A 22,725-nucleotide genomic window follows, 5' to 3' on the forward strand; every position below is an offset into this window, starting at 1 on the left:
CCGTCAATGACTCACGTACAAAAGCCGACGCTTTCGTTGTGGTTTCATTGCCACTTGCTCTTGTGGGCACAAGTTCGCCCAATAAAAGTAAGTTTTCCGACTGTATTCTTGACGGTCACTACAACGCGACAATATCACCTGCTTGCTTCCTGCACGGTTAGCTAACTCAATGGGTACAGCGATCCTGGGAAAAATGGAAATAGCTGCTTCGATACTCGGAACACAATGCAGTTATTCAATAGAACCCGTACACTTTCCCCCTTGCTGCACTTTCGCGTTATATTCCTTAGATGGATGCCAACGTGCGCACGACCGCTGAGGCAGGAAAACGAACCCACGACCTTGTACACACAAAGGAGAACGCCCAAAAGGGAAGAGCAGAGGGGGGTCGACTTTTGCAGATAGTCGATATAAGTGCCTGTGACGCAGTCTTCTTCATCGTCACAATGTGTTGCTCAACTGGCTCTTTCTTTTTTTCTGTTCTCTGTGTTTTGCAGTGTGTCTTGAAAGCAGCCAAAGTGCCACGTGGCGGCAATGTGCAATATCTCCGCGGAAGACCGCGTTCCGCGCTCCGTCCAAGGATATCGACTCTGTATACGCTGTTCGGCCCAGCCGAACCCACGCGTTCGAAAGTGCTGACGTGACTACGGCAAGCTCCGATTTCCCCGGTGAACCGCTTTGGCGGACTGCTTTTTCTTGTGAAGTGCTCTAGTGGACAGCTCTGGTGGAACTGGGGCAGTCCTAGCACTGCACCCGAAGCCGTGAACTGTGTGGTTGCTTGAGAGAACTCCGAGCTTCACCAGATCTGCCCCGTGTCTTTGTTATTGTTGTTCTCGTAGTTATGACAGACCGCGTGCGAAACGGGGAAGCCTCGATAGTGTTTTTTTTTTTTTAATATCTTGGCTCAACATGTTCGTGACTCAGCGGTAGCAGACTGACCGAAACAGCTACCCTGGAGGGTAGAAGCGAAGTGTCCTTCCTTCGCAGGCTGCAACGTAGATCAGCAACGAAGCCGTCTCAAGCTGCCGGTACAAGTCTCTCACATCAATGGCCACCGAGGAAGGTTGGTCAATACATCCCTCTGAATAAAAACTTATGACGATATGAATGTAGCCACGCAGTAGAGAAGTCGCACTTGTAGCTGAGATTTCACGAAAGTACCTATACATACCCTATCTGTCATAGCTCGGCCCAGGCTCGGCGTCATCTATAAACCTCAGCGAAGCATGCTTTGTAACTAAATTCTCGCTATCTCTCCGTCTTTTATTTGCGGTGGAACGATAGCTCACCAGCGAGCCACCGTACTGATCCGCAAATAAAGCAGAGGGTAGAAAGCAATCGGGGGGGGGGGGGGGAGGGGGGGGGCGGTATGCACGCTGCTGGAACGGCAAACCGCTCTCCATTTGTTTTTGTTTTTTTTCTCGACAGCGTTAGCATGACGTCTCAAGCACAAGGGCCGCCAGCTCTAGGCTCGACCCGGTGAGCCCTCCAACCACGGCTCGCGCGTATGCAGCTCGTTCTGAACGTTGTAGCACGTGCAATCTTAAGCCTGTCTCGCTATCGAATTGGGGACAACGTTCCCGAAGTTCCGAACGCAGCAATCGCCTCTTGCGTACAGAGCGATAATCTAACAAGGTCATTTCGATATGGAAGCGGTCACCGTTCAGAAGCCAAAGAACGCTCGCGTGTCAATATTGATAGCTGCGACAGACGCGAACAAATTCGCATTAGTTAATACTTGACACAACCGACCTATATAAGCAAGTGAACATCATCTTCGTGCCTCGTAGCATCAAACTCTTCGCACGTAAACACTCCGGCCACCATAGTATATCCTGCGGCTCCGATGAGAAAGTTCCGAAATTTCCGTGGCTAACCACGGTTCAAGCTAACTGCATTTCTCTTTGCGCGCTCATAGCTGACACAAGACGGAATTGAAGTTGAAGGAATGATAAACGTCGTGTCGAGTTACTGAAGTGAAGCAATCACGATAGGCGAGCCAGAAATCAGCGTACGATTCCCGCTGTCGGCGCCGATCACAGCTGTGGAATTGACGCCACACATCGAATTAATTCAACCGATGAGACGAAAACTGAATGCTTCGGAAGGAAGACGGATTAGGCATTAGCACATCAAAGGTACCCCAAGCAGAAATGTCGATCACAGTCCACCGGTGAAGCAGAAAAATGCGCTCAAGGCGAGTAGCTGCATATTGTTTCAGCTACTCTTTTTTTTTTTTTTTTAGTTCTCGCTACCACTCACTGTAGGCACTAACTAAACATCCTCAACGAGATCATTTTCCTAAAATCAGTCAGTTTACACACGTTAGATGCAAGCTCTTCAAGCAGGAGAGACTCCGTCGCCTTAAAAGCCTGCGGTTTACAACTGACACACTTGTGCTATTATTGCGCGTAGTGAGGCGATGCCATCAGATAGAAAAGAGTCTGTACGTGTTTGAGGGCAAGGCAATCATTAGTGTTACCAAAATCAGCAGCGCGAAAGCGTTTTTCAGCACTTCCGAGCGAAATTGCATTCCCTCCCTACTTTACACCAATGCGTACACATTTTTCTGATAACCTAAGTACCGTAACCATGCTCGCAAACACAACATTCGGCTTATTAGGGCAAAGGAAAAAAAAAAATCGGTTCCACTTACCGCAGTTGCAGCCACGTCGTTCCCAGACAGTCGCCTGGTCGCCGACTGCCTTCTGCCGCTGCCACACGGCAGTACGCATGCGCGTCGGTTTCCTAGGCGACCGAGCCGAGTTAATCTCGGCAACATAGGTCTCGTGGCCATTTCTTTTTCTTCAATAGCGCTCTTCGTTTCTGCTATCGTTATCGCCCATCGTGCGCTACGCTGTGCACTTCATCGACACGTTCGCACTATCAGTAATTCGTAGTTCTTATGAACGTTTGAGAACGTGATATCTGACTACGTTGAAGCTTGCAATCATATATTGAATACTATCTGCTATATTCATTCGTGACACTACGCTATTATCTTTTTGCCGTTTCTGTTCAGTGGTGACAAGAAAAACGACAGTGAGTGAATAAACTTCACAGTTTGAGGGCAGGGCGTGCACTTACACGGACAGCAGACAAAAAATTAAATTCTGGTGTTTTGCGTGCCAAAACCACAATATGATAATGAGGCACGCCGTTGTAGGGACCATAGGTTAATTTAGACCACCTGTGGTTCTTTAACGTGTACCCAAAGCGCAGTACACGGGCGTTTTGGCATTAAGAGGAAGCTTTAGCTCGGGCGCTCCTTTATAAACACATGAAAGAAGAATGATAGGTGTAACGTTAAGGGATAAGAAAAGAGCAGATTGGGTGAGGGAACAAACGCGAGTTAATGACATCTTAGTTGAAATCAAGAAAAAGAAATGGGCATGGGCAGGACATGTAATGAGGAGGGAAGATAACCGACGGTCATTAAGGGTTACGGACTGGATCCCAAGGGAAGGGAAGCGTAGCAGGGGGCGGCAGAAAGTTAGGTGGGCGGATGAGATTAAGAAGTTTGCAGGGACGGCATGGCCACAATTAGTACATGACCGGGGTTGTTGGAGAAGCATGGGAGAGGCCTTTGCCCTGCAGTGGGCGCAACCAGGCTGATGATGATGATGATGATGGGAAAGGAGAAATGGCTTTTCTCGGCAACCACTGCATCAAATTTGATGAGGTATGTTGAATTTAAGAGAAGAAGTTACAATGTAGTGACTGTTGCTAGCGAAGTTTTGGTTTAGGCCGTCAATATTTAATAGAAGTTATTGAAAACCACAAATGTTCAGGCAACGAAACTAACAAGCTTACAACTCTAATTCAGCAATGAAAAACGCTATGAGAATTCTGCAAATTGCATTTAATAGCACATCTAAATAATTCAAAATTTATGTATAATACCCGATTCTGAAATAGACCTCTAATATGCGAGTATGACTTTCGCAAAACCCTTTTAAAGAATGTAACAAACTCACGTAACATACAAATTCGTATATCAAATTTGCTCGCTCTAGATGCTCTAGCGGATGCAGTTTATGTAACTGCAAAACTCTTACTGCTGCAGAACTGCGAATTTGTAAACTTCGTTGTTCTATATATATTTTTTTTCAAGTTTAGAAATTCTTGGAAATTCATTTCAAAGAATTCGAGCCCTAAATAAGAATTTTACTGCCACCGGTCACTAGAGTATAACTTTCTCTCTCAAGCGTAACAAGTTTCATTAAAACCGGCCCATTGGTTATTTCAGAAAAAAAAAAGCGTTTCGTTGCTTGAACTCCTCTAACGGTTTTTCTAGCCATGGTTCTAACCATAAGCGAGGGCCACATGCTGGCGCGACGCAGCCCGCAAAACAACGCCTGCTCTGCAGAAGGAACAACGCCCTTGCGACCAGGCGTCTCAGAATGCTGGCGTCGTGAGCGCCGCCAGGGGGCGTCGCAGGAGTGGTACCTCGACGCTGCATGAGACGCGGAGACCGACGGGAAACCGCCGGCGTTAGCCAGCGCCCAGTGTAATAATATATAACGTTAGCTTGACGTTCACTGCTCAGACCAGAGCACATAGAAACAGCTAAGCAGAAGCGCCTATAGTGTGCTTGCATCGTGCGCGCGCTCATCCTTGCAGCAGAAGGCATAACGTAGCACTTGCTCCGCCACCAAGATGACTGAGTGCCAGCGCTCCACTTCCCTTCGTCGCTCTTGCATTGAAACGCTCCATGCGTATCAGGAGACAATGTGATCCTCCGCGCGCAATCCTGTCTGTTGCGAGCCAGCAACGCTCTACCGCGTGGTATGGGCCTGTCAGCGTAATCATATCCTACCAGACGCACTTCCTAATCATTCTTACGAGCAGTGGGAGAGACAGCGCTCTCCCCGAGGACCAGCTCCGGCTGGTAGACCTGGCGTCTGCGGAATCAAGATCACCGGAGGTCCTGGACTGAGGACACCACCCACCGTGTGAAATTACTGACCTTAAATAAACGCTCATTCCTCCTCCTCCAAACGCTTACCCTCACTCTCGCCGCGCGGGAGTCGCGCACGCACCGTCAGCGTGACAGCGGCGGCGGCGCCGACGGCGTGAGCGCGCCTCAAGCGCTTCTGTAATTGCTATGGCAAAAAAAAAAAAAAATCACATCGTTTCGAGACGTGTGGTGTAAATAGGCCTCATCTTGGAGTAAAACTATCGCATGCTCACAGTGCATATTACACAGAGTCACAATAACTTCCAAAAAGCGCGCGTTGTGACGTGGAGTCTGTTGCCCAATAGAAGAGAGGAGATTAGGGGGGGGGGGCGAGTTACGGGAAGAGGAGAAAGGGCAAGAGCCGGCGTGAGGGCGGGAAACTTCAAAATGATGCTGCTACTTGCCTTATCTATCGTCCGAAACGGGCCGAAAAATTTTCCCACGGTCTGTATTGTAGTGAAGGCAACTTCTCGTCGCGTCCTGTGTTGCGGGAAAGCAGACGCGTAGCGCCGACATCAGCGCCGTGAATCAGGATTGTCGCTCGTCTCGATTAAGCGACCGTAATCGCGTGGAGACCTCGGAAAGAGAATTGGTTAATGTGTGTGCCGCTTTCCTTTGTGCGAGTTAAGCATTACATTTCGTAGGTAGCTTAGCAATATCCCAGAGGATGAGGAGGACGGTTACAAACATTTGAATGCTACCTTTAACAAATGTATTTGGGGACGGTTACAAAGAATTGAATGCTGCATTTAACGAATGTATATTTAAAAATACAAATTGAATTGAATTGAAAAAAATGCTTCTTGCTAGTACATTTTGTTTTGCATACCACTCACCGTGCTTTAGAGCCGATCGTTTCAGATAGGCCCTCACACTTTCTTAATTTCTTTTCTCTCTTGATTGTAAAGTGACTATTATGGGGCACTTTTGGGTCGATACCACGCACAAAGGGTCGCCGCAACCTACCACCATCTTGAGATTTAATTAACAGGCGTAACGAACAAAGGTAAAAGCAAAGCTGTCACCATCCTCAACGGCGACGCTGCTGCCTTCCGGAACCGTGTGTCGGCTTCGCCGCAGCACAGGATTCGTCGAGAAGTTGGCTTCACAACAGCACAGACCGTGGGAAAATTTTTTCAGGGCGATTTCGCTCTTTCGGACGACAAAATAGCTAAGTAGCGCCAGTCTTTTGAAGTTCGCTGCCACTGTGCAGGCTCTCCGCTCTTTCTTCTTTGTACTATACGTAAAGATAATGCAGAGAGAAGCTAGGCCACTACAGCTTGCGCAGTAAGTATGCCATACAACCAGCCATACCATACAGTTCACGCAGAAAGAAAGCAGGTCACTGTCTGACCTGCTTTCTTTCTGCGTGAACTCCTCAGGACCTCAATAAAGTTCTTCATACCATACCATACCATACTAAAGCTGTTGCGACAAGTATACCATACAGTCGGCGCAGAAAGAAAGCTGATCCGTACAGCTTCCACAACAAGTAAGTAAACCATACTGTCGGTGAAGAAATAAGGCCGGCCGCTACAGTTGCCACAATAAGTAACTATATCGTACAGTTAGTGCAAAAAGAAAGTGTGCCGCTATAGCTGTTGCAACAAACGTACCGTGCAGTCTGTGCAGAAATAAAGCTAGCTGTTACAGTTGCCACAACAATGAAGTCTAATTAGACAAGTCATTAATTATGGCTAATCAAAATTAATAAAGGGTAGTTAATGTTCCTTTACCTCATTTCGATTAACATTAAATAAAGTAAGGTTAAACATTATCAATTAAAGGCGATTGAATGGCGATTAAGCGAGGATATTAAAGAATAGTGATGCTAATTAAATTGTTTATGCTAACTAGCCCAAAGAAGATAAGTTGAGGTTACGGTAACTAATAATGAAGGTAAATTCAGGGTACTTGAGGTTAATTAAGCCTAGTTTCGAATGGCCAACATTGAATTAAGGCTAATCCGAACTGATTAAGTATAATTGATATTAATTACTCAACTAATTAGTTTTAATTACAAATAAACGAGCAAGCGTCGCCATTATACGACTAGAAGCGTTCGGATACGTCAGAGAGGTACGTACGCGTGCAAAATGAGCGGCTGGAGAGAATGCTTACTCACTGTCTGACAAGTCTCCCTGCGGAGTTTCTGCAGCAATATTTTTATCATTTCCGTTTTTGACCATCCTGCGGGCGCTCCCCCCTTTTGGGTCAAATATAAGGGGTTTATTGATGCTAGCGCTACCTGTTGGCAAATACATAAACTAATTAATGGTTTGTTTTCTTTCTCATTATTTTTCAACACAGACTTATGTTTTTCAACTATGCTGATCAGAGGCCTCATGCTGCGAAATTCGACACGGTTTTGATCAATAATACGGTGTTTGCTGATCGCAGAGCCACCTGTTGGCAAAGGAATGAACTATACGTTAATGTTTACAGCTCAATTGTACGTATTTAAAGCTACGCAAGTTGTGAACTCCAACAGGCAGCACATTTAACATTCGCCACGCTTGTAGGTCAACACCAGGGTGACGATTATCACGACCTACTGGCATCCCCTTTGATATGGGGCAGTGACAAAAGTTGCCTAGCCCCTTTCACTTGTCTGACTGCAATGGTAACTGTCGGCCATCAAATAAACTACTTGGTTATGTGTATTTCTTGCAATTGATTTGTAGCATTTAATTATGCGAGTTGAGAAACTTCCCAGGCAGCGTGTTTCAACACGTAACATACTGGTGGGCAAGCACTACCGAGTTTGTCGATTGTAGTGTTACCAGTTTAAAAAAAAAAGCGGTGTATACTGTTTTTTTATTCGCCAACTCAGTTTCATGTTTTCTGATCATATCAGCTGCAAAACTGCCATATGCCGCACGTTTCAACATTGAACATGTTGGTGGGCCAGCCAATACTATGGGGTTTGTCTGTTGTAGCATTGGTAGTGTTCGCAAGTTGTATAGCTGTTGGCAAGTTATTACTGTTCAATAAGGAATGCACTTTCACTAAGCCTGCAAAGTTGAAATAATTGTCTGCGTACATCTCACGAGACTTGTAATGGAAAACTTGTTCGCCGTGACAGAGGTCCGGTTTAAAACTGTTCGAATGCATCAGCCCCCTAGATCAAATTTTATGAGGTAATTAACACAGCTTCATTCAGCAGATAATTGCACAGAATACTAATCTACAGATTACCAGTCTGGACACTCAAAAGGTAAACATGATGTAAGCATTACTTATATTGCTCTAATTAAAGAAAAATGGTGCAGCTAGAAAGTAGGAACACTATATAATTAAATTTACAACTCTGCAACTATGAAATGAAAGTAGATATTCCAATATTGTGAACTGCGTCACTGATTATGTCAAAAGCTAACTAAATTCGTTTTAAAGAAATAATTTATTCTACGAGTGCCATCATCATCAACAGCTAGAATTTGACATACTCTGTTGAATCAACAAACTTTCTTGAAGTAGTTTCTACAACTGCACATTAAGGGCATTTTTGTATTGAACCTGTTATTTGGAATGGAAAATATGGGTCGGTCGTGAGCAAAGACCTACCTGTTTAAGTGTGCTCCTCACTGGTTGTTGCCGTGGTGAGCAGCCTTTCCACCTACCTTTAGCTCTCTGGCCAACCTTCAGTGGTGGAAAAGAAAACAGAAGACACATGCTTCACTCTGAATATTGCTTTATATACACCTTGTATTTATGCCTGCATAACGAAATACTGTACAATAGACTGCTCCAGGTTATTTGCAATAAACACACAAGAGCGCTACGTTTCACCATCAGAGGAGTCGTCAAAGTAAGCGTCGGAAACCAAGGAGATTGTCCTTTCTGGAGACAGTGATCGGGGGGAAGACAGTGCCTTGGCTTCGTCTTCTGCATGTTTTCTGACAAGGTCCTTTTGCAGCGGCGTTGACGTCCCAGAATCAAGCTCCAACTTAGTGGAATCGAGGCCTTGCGCTGTGAAAGACTGTTTTGCAGCGCTAGTGCTTGGTGCTTGCGACGCAAACAGCGGTCGGACGGCTATCTCTGTTCTTTTCAGCTTCTGCCTTTCGTCAGATGCTGCAAAAGGTATGAAGACACTCAAAGTGAATTTCATTCTTTACCAAAACTCGTGGATTCATGTACAGATTGAAAAAAAAACCTTGTGAAGGGAAATTAAAAGGCCAAGTTTCTAACTGTGCAACTTCACAAGAAAACATCCCGGCAGCAACCAGCTTAAGATATTTGTTGACGTTAATGCGATCAACAATGGAGGAGCGTGCAGCGACACACCGTATCACCAAAGCCAAAATGCCTAAAGTGTGCATTGTAGCCGAGCTCTTCTCTCACGCTTCCGTCTGGACATGTTCTGCCATGAAGCAAAGCCACCAGGAAGTACAATTCAGCAACCTTGTCTGAATATATATTCAGATTAGATTGTCTGAATATATTGAGGGCCCGAAACATGGCTGCCTGAAAATAAGCCGCTTTGCTTCACAAGTGCCCAAGAAAAGGTGTGCAGTTTTCTTCGGCAAATTAGGGGGTACTTTCAGTTTCACGTGACTAGCACAAGATGCATACGCATCTACGGGTGACGGCATTCTTCGCACATTGCCAAGCACACATATCTCTCGTCCGACTATGCCAACGAGAAACTATCTGTGGCAATGAAGAGAAGGCTACAGGGGTGGGGCACATGTTCTACTGCACCAAGATGTCGGGCAGCGTTTGACAGTGCTTTCGGTTTTTTGGAACCAATACTGAATCAGGTAACGGCCGAGCTCAAGGCATTCTGGAATGAGTGCCCAAAGCTACATTCACGTAATAAAGACTTTTATTATCTCTCACTCTCAGCATAGCTTCTATGCATGACGGTTTCGCATTTGCATAAACACGGAAGAGAAAATCAGAAAAATATGTCTAATTTAACACTTGTGTGTACCGTATTTACTCGATTAATTACTTCTCTCCACCTTACGGGCTTCCGCAGAACTTTTATGTCAATTATAAGCCTTATGGTGTTTAGCCATCAGACCTCTGGCGACTAAACATCGTAGGTCTGATAATTGTATCCTGCACCGTGTTTTTGTAGCTTTTTTTTGGGGGGATGGAGGGGGGGATTTTCTCCTGAGGCTGTACGAAAGCATTTTGCGCAGGCACAAACAAACTGCTCGTGGATAGAGCTCAACCATTTTATGCATTGACCTGAAATCTTACTGGCACAGGGCAAGCAAAATAACAAGATAGCACTCCTAAAGATACGGATGAGAGAAGGAAGAAGGCACAGCCTCAGATTGGAGTGAACATTTTTGAGCTCTTGACAAATGGCCTCATTTCGGTCAAGACCTCGGCAAAGAACAATACAGGTTCCGCTGTCCAAATGTACGCATTAGATATGAAATGTGCTCCTTGAAGTTCCTTTGGTCCAGCTCGCACAGGAGAACCTTGTCACATACTGCCTCAGCCAGAAGTACCACTTTAATATTCACGAACATCCTGCACGTCTTCTAAAAGCTACTCCCCACATGCAGCACACCGCTGTTATGTACTACAGTGGTCACAGGTAAGCGATTACATTTTCAAGCGTGTGCCCTGAGTGGAACCATCACGGTGCTGGTGGCCATGGATTGCCTGCCACCCTTAGCAAAGTGACCTTCAACTGCTGAGAGAATGCGTTAGCCTGTAAATCTAAATCCAAACACTGCCACCAATATACCTTTACGCCTGTGTGTGTGCGTGTGTGTTTTTTTGAATAAAGTGTTAAATGCTTTTTGCAAATAGCCCTACGCACCTGGAGTCACAGCATTTATGAGAATGGCTAAAAGCTAGTGCCATCTAAAGAAAGTGATTTTCTGAATAAAGTGTTAAACGCCTGTTGCAAATAGCCCTGCGCATCTTTGAGTGGACATGGCATACATTTCAACCTTTTGAAAACTGCCATAACAATGTCATGCAGGAAAGCTCTACACTGAGGTGACAGCAGGTGACGACAGGTGACAACTGGCTTTAAAAGATTGTTCTAAAAGACTGAAAAGAGGTGTTCCTGCCCACACTATTAATGCAAAGTATTCTTCTCTGGGCCCAGTCACATTTTGGCGGGCGAGCCGATCCCGGTGATAATGTCGTCTAAAATTAGGCGCCACAGGGGCAATTAATTGGGTTTGTACACTGGCGCCACTGGGTCTTAGTTTGCTTTCAATATTATAACTTGTGATTACAAACATCGTCTTACTAACTATTAATATATACAGCCTATAACCTCTACACAACCGTTTACTACACAACAAATTACATTATTTCTACAAATGTTCTCTGCAGACCATGAATGCTTCGCATTACGCAGATGTCGACTACAGTTTAGTCTGCCAAATTTTATTGAAAGTGTGATGCCTTTGCTCAGTATACAGCTAAAGGTCAACAAAATATCACTTTGGCTAAATTGGTCACAAATGAGCAGCATACACACTATCAAAGATCCTGGAACACAGCCTCCGAGATGTTCAGTGCAGCGTGGGCACCACCTGGTCTTGGAGGTCATGCTGAGGCACTGGCATGCTAGTACTTGCTGTTCTGGGTTCTGCATCGACTTCAGCAAGCAGTAACGGTGGTGTTTTCTTAAGTTTCTGTATAACAAACATAAATTTTGGCTAAATTTTAGTGCTGCAGCATAAGCATTTCCCATGTAAAATTTCATGTGGAGGCTGCCTCTATGCATACAATACGAAATTGATACTAACATAACAAAAAATTTCATTGCAGTTGTCCTTATAGCACTCAATGGTAAGCGCCGAAACAGCTAAGAATCAATGAGGTCCCCATACTTTGTGTGGGCATCAACGTGAGCAGCTTGGCAATGCGACTATCCTCCGGTGTCTCTGGCATGAGGTTTATGTGAAGCGACGACTTCTTCAGCAGTGCTCTGTCCTTCTCGGCTTGTACGTGCAGGTCTTTCTTTTTGTTCTGTTGCAAATGGGTCATGAAAGATAAGAGACACAATGCCATTAGCAAAGTGGTTGTACTAGAAACGCTTTCAGCCCCAAATATAAAAAAAATTTAATTTGCAGTTTTATGTGTCCTAACCCCAATCTAATTATGAGGCAAGCCATAGTAGGGGGGGGGGGGGGACTCCAAATTAATTCTGACCGCCTGGGTTGCTTCAATGTGCATTCAATGAATGGTACATGAGCCTTTTTGTATCTTGTGCTCACTGAACCACTCCATCTGGAATTGAACCTGCAGCCTCGTGAGCTTAGCCCACTGAGTCAAATTCAAGCCACCGAGGCCTCAAGTATTCCCAGAAGTGATAGAACAGCTATTCGACCTGTTGGCACAGGTCTTGGACCCAGCAAAAGGCTGATTTAACAGTGCCCAACACATCGTACTTCTATATAAGAAGTATGGTCTAAATTCAGTGACACAGTCAATAAACATAGCGGAGCTGGTTTTATGCACATGAATGAGACATTAGCGATAAAAATGACCAAATTACCATATTTCTGTGCGTGTAACCCACAGGAAAATTATAATATTGAGCAATAAAGTCAAGAAGCAGATTGGTAGCATATGCAAATTTCTCCTGGAGGCATGGCTTCACGTCAGTGTGAAACATGCTGGCGTGAATCCACACATCAAGGCAAAGTTCTCTGCCATTTAAGGTTTCATTGTCTGCTAGGGAGCCCAACCCACGTATGTTGAAGCTCCCTTTACCCTCTTTCGTGGTCACCTATTCTCTTTTTGAACACATTTTCACTGTGTTAGCACTTGGCGAATAGTGCAAGTGACACCAGCGAACCAGAACTCGAAGGATCACGAGAGCTGCACTCGACGGCAGTCATTTACAGTCTAGCAGAAGGTTATCAGTGTTGCTGAAGAGGTGGGGACCAGAGCCATTGACCGAAGAGATGATGTGGAAGAGTTGTGCATGTGCGAGACTGTTATAAGCATTCGAGTGTCGTTGTGTTCACGTTCACTTATTTCTGTGGGCTATTTTATGTGTGGATTTCTTTCTTTTTGGGGTGTATTTATTGAGGGTGCAGGTTACACACAGAAAAACATGGCAGTTTTATTAGTCTTACAATGGCTTCCTCTGTGTGTATATTGTGGTGCAAGGTCACTTTTATCATTTCAACTTGCAAGAGGTGTTGCACATTCAACACACTGCAAGAGAGCAAGCAAGAAATGCTTGAAGAAATATGGAATGGCAACAAGTCCATGTCAACCATGTCTTTTTGTCCACTACCTTTAACCTTAACGCGGTCTTTAAGCTTAAAACTGCCCCCAAAAGTGACCCAAACTGAACTTCTCCCTCTAAATGCAACAGATCTAATAGAAATCAGTCGAGCAGTGGCGAAATGAGAGGATTTCTTTGGAATTTAAATCACCAATCGATTAACTGACTAAACCAAACACAGTGCAGGGGCTATAGTATGCGCCATAGTGGAGGGCTACAATCTGATTTTGAACACCTGATTATCCTTACAAAGTTTTAAAATCTTGGTATAGATGAGTACCTTTGTGTTTCCATATGGAAGTGTTAAAGTCAACCGACTGCAGGAAGTTTATTTTTATATTTAGGCAATTAATTTCTGCACAATATTTCTGGAAATCAAAGTCAAGTATCAAGTTAACTCTGCAATTCAGGAATAAAGAAAAAAAATATATATAGCAATTCTGTAACCTGCACCTATTGAAACATCTAAAGCGGATCAGTCCAATGTATAATAAACCACTCCAGATATACCACTTATCTGAGAGTAAACCTTCGCCAAAGCCGATAAACGATGCGACCAATTTCACACAAGCTATAAATCAATACATCATATTTGTCTACTTCAGATGATTTAACAGGTGTAGCTTAAAAAGCTTTGATTGCATCTGTTTTTGTTGCAGAGTTACATATTTGTAAACTTCCTGCTTAAATCATTGTTTAAACCCGCCAATTTTGGGTGGAAATTTGAAGCAACAGATCAACATTGTGATTTCTGCAGTCAGTTGAATTCAGCCTTCTTTTTTGAATGCAACACACTTAATTCAAATCAATTGAGTAGCTATCTAATGAGAACATCTATGCGTTTCACATGTAGTTGAATAAGGAAATCAGAGATGGCCTTGTGGTAAAGCCACAACAATACAATGCAGGCGATGCCCTACAAATTACGTTGTGAATAAAGGGAAAATCAGGCATCCACCCGTTTGTAGCAGTTGCTACAAAGGAAACCCTTACTTTGTAGCAACTGCTACGAACGGGTGAATGTCTGATTTTCCCTTTATTAATTACTTCTCTCCACCTTGCGGGTTTCCGCAGAACTACTATGACAAATTACGTTGATGTCAAAAGTTTACAGGGCATGAAATCTTTTAAGAAAGCCCAATTTCTGCTAAGTCCAGGCATTTAGCCTGGAACTGCAAATTGCAGCCTCCTATAGAATAATGTCCCACCGGAAAATTACTCAACTGCTTGATAAGCTGCACTGTAAAACTGTGTGGAAACTCGGATTTTATGGGGAAGTGGTGTCCTGTAAACTTTCGGCATCACCCCCTCCCACTGTATGCCCTGATGTCTCTCGCAAAAAGTCCACTTCCAGGCGCAAGTGCCAACTGCCATCACAAGATATTTTGAGTTAACCAGAACGAGTAATACGTACCTCGTATGTAATTTGCACTGCTTCTGGACACCCCAATATGTTTGAGATAGTGGAAGTCGACCACAGTTGAATGCGTTAATTAGTTGGCTATGCACCTGCTATTAAGTTGTCTAATAAATGAGAATTATTCCCTTTAGACAACGTTCAAGACAGCAGAAAGTACTTTTATACCCGAAATGACTTTCGCAGTAACTGGTTGGCAGTGTAGTCGTCTCGCCAACGATCTTGCAGATGTTCTAGCCTGGCCAGAGCAGGTGTTGCGACCTTAACTTTGGCCTTGTCATCAACATCGTGCTCGAGCTTGAACATGGCATCCGTGGCCATTTTCTTGCCAATTTCCTTGTCTGAGAAAAAAAAAAAAGATAGAATGAATGAGTGCATGCCACAACAGAGTACAATCAAATTCACTAACCTGACAGCTATGAAGGATATGCTACAAAATAATACAAGAGCAATAATTATTATATAGTTACTTACTTACTCATACAACTTTGATAACCTTGCTTAAAGCTGTAAACAGAAGATGGGGCCATGGGAATGTCCTTTGCAAAAACAATAAACAGCTCCTTACTTTCTCAATGTCAGAATCTTATCATTTACCATTGTCTGAATCACTTTTGTCATTTACTGAATACTGAAAAGGCCTGCATTCCTGTCCAATGTAAAATTAAATAAAAGTGAGATCAAGCTTTTTGCAAAAGTTGCGATCAATGTTCAAGGCACACAATAGTGTGACATGAAGGACACAACCGTCACAAGTGTCTCACGGAAGGGCACAGACACTCCAGTGCCGGTGACTGATAAATTTCTGCCCAAAGTTGAACGCGCAACGCTCTTAACAATGGATTCAAATATAAAGCAACTATGTGTTGAAAAGTCATATGCAATGTGCTTGGCATGACGAAATAGCACACGAAGTAGCCTGAAATGAAGAAAATTGTGAGCCACCTAACAGTAGCATGAAGTTACCAAAGGAAACCCAATCAATCTCCTATGCCATATCAGCCTGATTTGACATATTCAGTGTGACAGCGCTTCCTGTTGTTCATTGATTTGGCCTCACTTGTCAACCCGCTAGCCACCTTGTCAGTGCGTACAATAGAGCGACCACCTCTAAAAGGCAGTAGTTGCAGATTCGATGCCCAGACTATGACGGCCAATGCCCTGAAAAGGCAGTGGCAATGGGTTCAATGTCCCGACCAGGTCAAACTTTTCTTAAACTACAAAGCTTTCTGTCTTAGAAATATGTTTTGGTTCCCTTTGTAGGTTTGTATTACTCTTGGACAGATGACAATTTTATTCTTTCATTTAACTTCCTGCACCTTGCGGAGTTCTACATAACTGATTTGCCATAAGAAGTCAATTTCCAACCGTGCACTGTTACTGGAATTACGATTTGAAGCCTCGAAACTTCAAGCTATTCAGCATGAACTGTTTTCTAATACACAGCCTGCAGAAAAAATTGTTTTCTTGAGGTAGTACTTCAACCATTAATCCTATGTGAGGGGGAGGGGGGAATTGCAGATGCATGTGGTTCGAGAGGCTGAACAGGCTACAACAGGTAACAACAACAACAACATTAATAATAATAATAATAATAATAATAATAATTAGGGCACGAACTCCCCAATGGGGAATTGCCATATAGTGCACAGCATTCTTTATAATCCTTACTTGGGAAGCTTATACTCTACCCTTGAAAACAAGACTGCAAATGAAAAAAACTATCGTGCAAAATATGACAATCTCCCTAGTAAACTCATTTTTACTACCAATCTTGCTTTTGGTAAATAAAATAAATGTTGATGTAATGCTTTTTTTTCTTGCATAATTTGCCTGCTGCCACGCTCGCCTGCATTCCAATGCATCCTCGTCAGAAGTCTCTCCCTGTTGTTACAGACACAATTCCCTGGTTGTTTGTGTTTTCCACGCACACCTTGCCCACGCAAGCTCTTGTCTGTGCTCTAACTGCGCTTCGGTAAGGCCGAATCAAGATGCGCTGGGTGTCTCGATGCACTCACGTGCCCGCGAGAAATTTGTGAGGGTGTTCCATGCTGCTTGTCGATGCATATGCGTCCGTGGCATAATGGTTTCAATGGCGAGCTTCTGTACTAGACGTGGTGTGTTCGAATCTTGCAGTCAGATGGTTTTATTTTCGTTTATTTGATTATTTATAACACAGTACTTCGTTTAAAATGATGAGTTTACTCCCATGCTGGCAGAACTGCCCCACTTATGGCTCTTGTAGACACCAGCGCCAGAGTTTCCTCTAGTAATTATTGTACAAAACTCTTTGTGCTGATGTGTGTCGCCACCTTGAAGCTTTCTGACAGAATATTACCTATGCTGGCGATTCATGGTGCCACAAGTAGGCGGCAGTAAGTATACAAAAGTTTATGTATTCACAGAAATTAATCTATTCAAGCCTACATGGCGTTATAGGGTTTTTGGAACACGAAATGGAAGGACCTAAGGAACAAAGCAGAAAATTACCAGAGGCACCTAGCCAAAGAATGGTATATGTTAATAATAGAATGCACTGTGGGTTATGGAAAACATTATAGTGGAGGGCCATGGATTATCTTGACCAGTTGGAGTTCTTTAATGTGCACCTAAATCAAATTACGCAATACGAATAGGTCACCAGACAGAAATTAATCTATTCAAGCCTACATGGCGTTATAGGTTTTTCGGAACACGAAATGGAAGGACCTAAGGAACAAAGCAGAAAATTACCAGAGGCACCTAGCCAAAGAATGGTATATGTTAATAATAGAATGCACTGTGGGTTATGGAAAACATTATAGTGGAGGGCCATGGATTATCTTGACCAGTTGGAGTTCTTTAATGTGCACCTAAATCAAATTACGCAATACGAATAGGTCACCAGACAGAAATCTCAGTGCCACTGTTATCAAGAGTAGCAGTGCTCCCCCCCCCCCATCACCCAACTTTTTTATCGACTTGTCTTTCTGACTCACTGCTATAACTCACAGTTATTACTTTGTCGTTATGGTAACCATATGTGGAGCTTGAAGGCAGATAGGGAAACATGTACCACTTTTAACGGTAGCACTGAAGTTTTAATTCCGTTGTCCTTTATTAACTTTTTTTTTTTCAGAGACTTCGCCGTAACTTTCAGCAAACATGCCCGTCTTGTTCTTCACAGCTTTTTGGCTTCGAGGCGGCAAGATGGTTTCACAGTAGACACTTCAAATCATCCTGCTTCCTTGGCAGGTCACTCTTTCTTTTTTTATTTGCTGTCGAGGCATGGATTCGACAAGAAGCCATTCTAGAGCACACTGTGTACTGCTGGCCCCATGCAACAGCTTGAGTGTAACCAAGCATGGAGTTTTCATTTTTTTTCTCACAAATTTGGATTCGCAAAATCCAAATGCTAACTTAAGGATTCAGGCAACTGCTCCAATACGATGAGTAGGATGTGCCATAACAGCGACAGAAAACAAGAAAGCTCACCATCTGGGGCAACCTGCTCGTTCTCACTGGGGTCCCATCGCCTCTCTTGACGTCTTGCTCCTGATATGATTTCGTAGTCCCTATTCTGAATGGCAACAGAGGAAGCGAAAGACATTATGCTTCAGTTTTTGCAACTGGAGCTAATGAACTAAAGACAAAGCCATAACCACTACGCTAGAAAATGAATTAAAGTTTTCTGATTGTGGACCAAGTCTCCAATGCTAGAGCTGTCTCATGAGCTCAGTGCTGCCTCACCTTTTAGGCATGAAGGAACATATTCAAACACATAGTTAGTAAAGCCTTGAATACAGCAAGGCAGACAAACAGGCTAATTGGTAGACGTTCAGCTTAAGAACTTCTTCAAGCACAACGAAAAGATGAGACGAGAAACAACAGCACGTAAGCAACTTGTCCGGTCGTTATTTGTCCTGTTATTTCTTTCGTTTTAAATAGTTCCTAATAAAAAGCATCCAATTCTTTTTTTCTTATTCCAGAGCAAGTGATGCTTTTTAAGGCACCATCTGAACCGTCTGTGAAAACAAGCATTTCTAGCCTAGTATTCAAATTTTTCACATACAGTCAGGCTCGTTTATATTAAAATCACGAAAAGTGCCTGCAATTTCAATATAGCTTGCAATATGGTATTAAAGTTTTATAATACTTGCCCCTAAAACACGTATGAGTGAGGCTTCCTTCCTTCTTTCTTTTTGTGTTGTAATCTTTAGAGAGATGCTGGCTAGCTGTTTGGCTAACTTTCTGACATCAGGATCTTGCGCATCTATTAGCTGATGCACACAGGCCCCTGATGCGACAGGTAACCATATTTTATTTTTGAGGTGTTGCTAACATGACAAGGCATGGCCACGGTGTATTTGCACTTCTTTATGTAATTTTTGAAGAAAGGGAAATAAAATTTTCAACTTCTATGTGCACACTGCGCAGACCACGGTTCGATGAAAACTTCTTTTATCCTCAAGACAGGTGTGGTAGCAGTCTGTTTACATAGGTAAAGCCAAGTCATCGAACCATCTGACACTGAGGGAGTGGCCACAATTTTAAGTCTATGTAGCTGTCTGTTTTGTTATGCATTCTCACTGCAGCTTAAGAATGTTCAGAAAATGCTGCACATACAAGATTGTTGGTTTTAATTGGTTTCGACACAACCTGGTTTTACCACTGTAAAATGATGCAACATATCTAGATTTCAGATAGTGAAATGTGAATACTCTTTTTTTACCTAAGCACTATTTATTTCATGCAAGAACTGCCGATACAACACAACCACCAACTCAAATTTAGCTTCGACAGGATTGGCCAAAACACTTGCACGGGCGAGGAAACAATTTTTATCTATCTCTGTGTATTCTTGTCTACTACTAGCTAAGTTAAAGTTTACCCTTTGACTAACTCCGGGGTTTTTTCCAGAAGAAAGTTCACAAAAACTACTAAATATTTTCACTTAGTTTATCGCCATATAGTGTTCTCATTAAATAAAATAACTAAAATCTTATTTTTTTCGTAGTCAATGGAAACAATGAGTAAGACATCAGCCGAGCTTCTCTCAGAGAACATATGAGCCTGTATTACCATACTCTAAACTCATAGCTGCAAACAAAGTGTAAGCTACACAATGACCTCCACGACTGCGCAAAGCTAGCAGCTATGGGTGAAATGAGCCAACACGCAACACATGTTACCACAGTGATGCAAAGTGCGTCACGAATGAGTAGAACTCATCCGTGGGAACATCGGTACAAACTGGCAGGATGAGCACAGCTTCAGCTTGAGGTTTAAGGTTAATAGAAACATCACAGCAAAGTTACAAAAAAATAAATTGTGGTGAATTTATTTCTGAGCAATAGTTACTGCAGCTTACCTGTGGATCGGTCTTGATTTCAAAGTGGTTGTCGCACAAGTGACACTTCATGCGGAACTTGTACACGGGCGTTGAGTAGTACATGCCCACCTTGGACTTCTCCGCGTTGTAGCGCACGCCCGTACCAATGTGGTTGCCACAGCCATCGCACCATATGTTGTACGGCATCTCGAACCTAAGCAGACAATAATTAGTCTTACTACTCACGACCGTACAGTAAAATCGGGTGTCGTAGCATCATTGAAATAGTTTCTTTGAGTTGCACTGGTCAAAAGCAGTCATATGTGAATGAATTGGTTTCACATGAATGACTGATGGTCACTGATGAGGCTTAACGAACCAAAGCAACACAGAGGCTACGAGAGAGGTTGATTGCTTGGGACTTTTTAATGTGCAGCAAAGGTGCAGTACACAATGACTTAGCTTTCCGCCCTAATCAAAATGCGGTTGCTGCGTCCCTGGGATCAAATCAATGACCTTGTGGTCGGTGGCAGCACAATATAACCACTGAGTCGTCGTGACGGGTCTTCACAAGAACGTCTTTCCCAAACGAATACTACAAGAAAGATTCGTTTGTGACATTCAAATTTCCACATCTGGAAAACACTTTACAACATAGCTTTCGAAATTATTGGCGAGTTGCAAACAATCTTGGTGAGTTTCGTACCTGGCAAATAAATGTCACGCTCGTCTGAACTTAACTCCAATTTTTTTTAACTATGGCAACAGGACGATCATGTCTTGATCAACCGGATATATGTCCAAACGCTGCTGCATCAAGTTTTCCAAACATAGATCCTCAGCACAGCAACCTGGAGACTTTCAAAGCCCTGTTTACCAAACTGTCTCTCAAAGTAAGAATCGCGGGGTTGTCATGTTTGATCAAAAGAAACATGTTAAGCCAGTTGAGGATGAAAGAGTGCATGCACCTGATGACCAGAATTCCCAAGTGCAACTTGCGGGCTCTGTCTCGCAATGGGTGGGAGTTTCGAAACTTGTTGATGGAGCCGTGCCCAGGAGTCCATTCCGGCGGGTAGTATTTGTTCACTGCCTTCCTTTCCGCCTGGAGAAGAAGAATCAATAAATTACAAGAAAGTTTGCTGCATTCATCATTCGAATTCCTGCAACCAAATACAGTCAAATACAGCAAGACTTGGTCTAATCATCCGAAAGGTCGAATTAATAAACGAGACACAATTATTGAATCCAAATATACTTTTATTGCTCAAAGTAGCCTGTAATGTCTTTCTTCTTCACACTGCTGAAGCGCGGCACAACTGGCATGCGGTGACGAGCGGCATGTTTAAACGCTGCCTCAGCGTTGAACAAAAAAAGAATAGTAGTTCCGAAAGTTCCAAAAAGTAAAGTAAAATTGCCTGACACCTAGGGAGGCGCTAGCGCCGTATGCTGACTATCTTGTGTTTTCTAGCCTTAGTAACAGTTGTGCGCATGAGGTAACGCTGGCAGGGGTCGAATTAATCAAAGCGGCATGCTTTCGCATTCGAATTAAGCAAAGTTTTTCTTCCATAGCAAAGTATGGTTTTTCGACTGGACTTTTCAATGCGTTCGAAATAAGCGAAAAAGCCGAATACACCGAGGTCGAATTAAAGAGAGTTGACTATAATTCAATAATATTAGACGACAACATCCACCGCCACAAGGCTTTCTAATGAGGTAGCCGGTCAAGCAGCAGGTAAGCAAGCATTGAATTCTGTCAGCTGTTTCCACCCAGAAATGTATTGATACAGAAAAGGATGTTGCTGAGGGAGGCACGCTAGTCGAACTGTCACCGTCTCAGCATCAGAATCATTAGAAGACAATGTTAATGCCGATACAGAAGAGCGTGTTTCAGACAGGGAGGCACACACACTAGTCGAACTGTCACCGTCTCAGTATCAGAAAAAAATTAGATTACAACGATCATTCCTTACTATTGATACAGAAGGGATGCACACACAAGAGTGCAAGTGTCACCGTCTCAGCATCAGAATAATCTGAAGACAACGATCATTCCTTACTGCTCAAATGCGTAAACAAGCAACACGCACGAAAGCTGTCGACCTACCATTTTGGGAGGTCAGGGACCGAAACCGCTGGGTCTCACGAACACAGGATGGCTGTCACAGTAATCTTGAAGCCCTGCCGCACGACACGCTGGTATTCCTAGCTGAAATATCTACATACAAGGAATCATCATAACCGAAAAACCCATCACAGCAAACAGACGCTCAAATCCCGTCATAACATATTGTGGATTGGCTCGGCTTATAGTAGAAATAACGCATCATAGAGTAACGCCCTCTGAATTTAAAATGCAGATCTTAAAGGCTATGCTTTCACTGGTTCCATGCGGCGGAAGCTGAAAAGATATCCCGTTTTGGACCCCACCTATCGAAGATCAGCTTATCGGCTTCTTCATTAAAACAAGTCCTCTTTGAGCACATATAAAGCTTTGAAGTACTTTGTGATCACTTTAAACATACGCGAGGGCGCATAAGTGGCCAAATAAGTGGTGTCCGAATTCACGCCTTATGTGGTGGCGCCCTCTGAATTTAAAATACTAGCCTTAAAGGCTGTGCTTTTTGCTCATGGCTTTTGCTGGTTGAAGGCGCCGAATGAGACTTCGAAAGCCGAAAAACATATCATACACGTCGGATTTCGGACACCATCTATTTAGACTCCAGCAGTAAGGTCTCATATATTTAAAAAATGTAAATCTTGAAGGCAATGCTTTTGCTGTTTGTAAGCGGCGGAAGCGATTGCGAGAGCCGAAA

At 43.4% G+C, this 22,725-nt stretch overlaps 2 protein-coding genes and 1 long non-coding RNA gene across 6 annotated transcripts in view; 1 reads left to right on the forward strand and 2 right to left on the reverse strand.

Annotated features, from left to right (window-relative positions):
* Positions 1–1,112, forward strand: part of LOC142560149 (uncharacterized) — an 87,122-nt gene extending 86,010 nt beyond the window's left edge. For all 4 annotated transcript variants that reach the window (XM_075672016.1, XM_075672013.1, XM_075672014.1 and 1 more), the window contains one exon: positions 498–1,112. In XM_075672016.1, coding sequence (XP_075528131.1) covers positions 498–507 — 10 coding nt within the window. In that variant the 3' untranslated portion in view covers positions 508–1,112. The remainder of the gene's footprint in view (positions 1–497) is intronic.
* The window catches only part of LOC142560150 (uncharacterized), a 61,323-nt gene extending 58,578 nt beyond the window's left edge, over positions 1–2,745 (reverse strand). The window contains exon 1 of the long non-coding RNA XR_012823308.1: positions 2,657–2,745. This is a non-coding gene — a long non-coding RNA (uncharacterized LOC142560150). The remainder of the gene's footprint in view (positions 1–2,656) is intronic.
* A 5,892-nt stretch (positions 2,746–8,637) lies between these two features.
* On the reverse strand, positions 8,638–22,217 carry LOC142560151 (coiled-coil domain-containing protein 130 homolog). The gene is made up of 7 exons (XM_075672018.1): positions 22,017–22,217; positions 20,881–21,014; positions 19,952–20,126; positions 18,076–18,160; positions 14,770–14,942; positions 11,776–11,914; positions 8,638–9,034 (listed from the first exon to the last, which is right to left on the reverse strand). The coding sequence occupies exons 1-7, from the start codon at positions 22,017–22,019 to the stop codon at positions 8,742–8,744; spliced, it is 1,002 nt and encodes a 333-aa protein (XP_075528133.1). The 5' UTR covers positions 22,020–22,217; the 3' UTR covers positions 8,638–8,741.
* Between the last annotated feature and the right edge of the window lie 508 nt (positions 22,218–22,725).

This window comes from Dermacentor variabilis, chromosome 10 (genome assembly GCF_050947875.1).
Source record: "Dermacentor variabilis isolate Ectoservices chromosome 10, ASM5094787v1, whole genome shotgun sequence".
NCBI classification, from domain to species: Eukaryota; Metazoa; Arthropoda; class Arachnida; order Ixodida; family Ixodidae; genus Dermacentor; species Dermacentor variabilis.

Excerpts from the sequence above, each read along its gene's own strand:
- LOC142560151 (XM_075672018.1), bottom strand. Across the intron at positions 11,915-14,769 it reads TACTGCGAAAGTCATTTCGG|AACAAAAAGAAAGACCTGCA; the intron begins GTATAAAAGTAC and ends CATTTGCAACAG. Across the intron at positions 9,035-11,775 it reads CACGTTGATGCCCACACAAA|CATCTGACGAAAGGCAGAAG; the intron begins GTATGGGGACCT and ends TACCTTTTGCAG.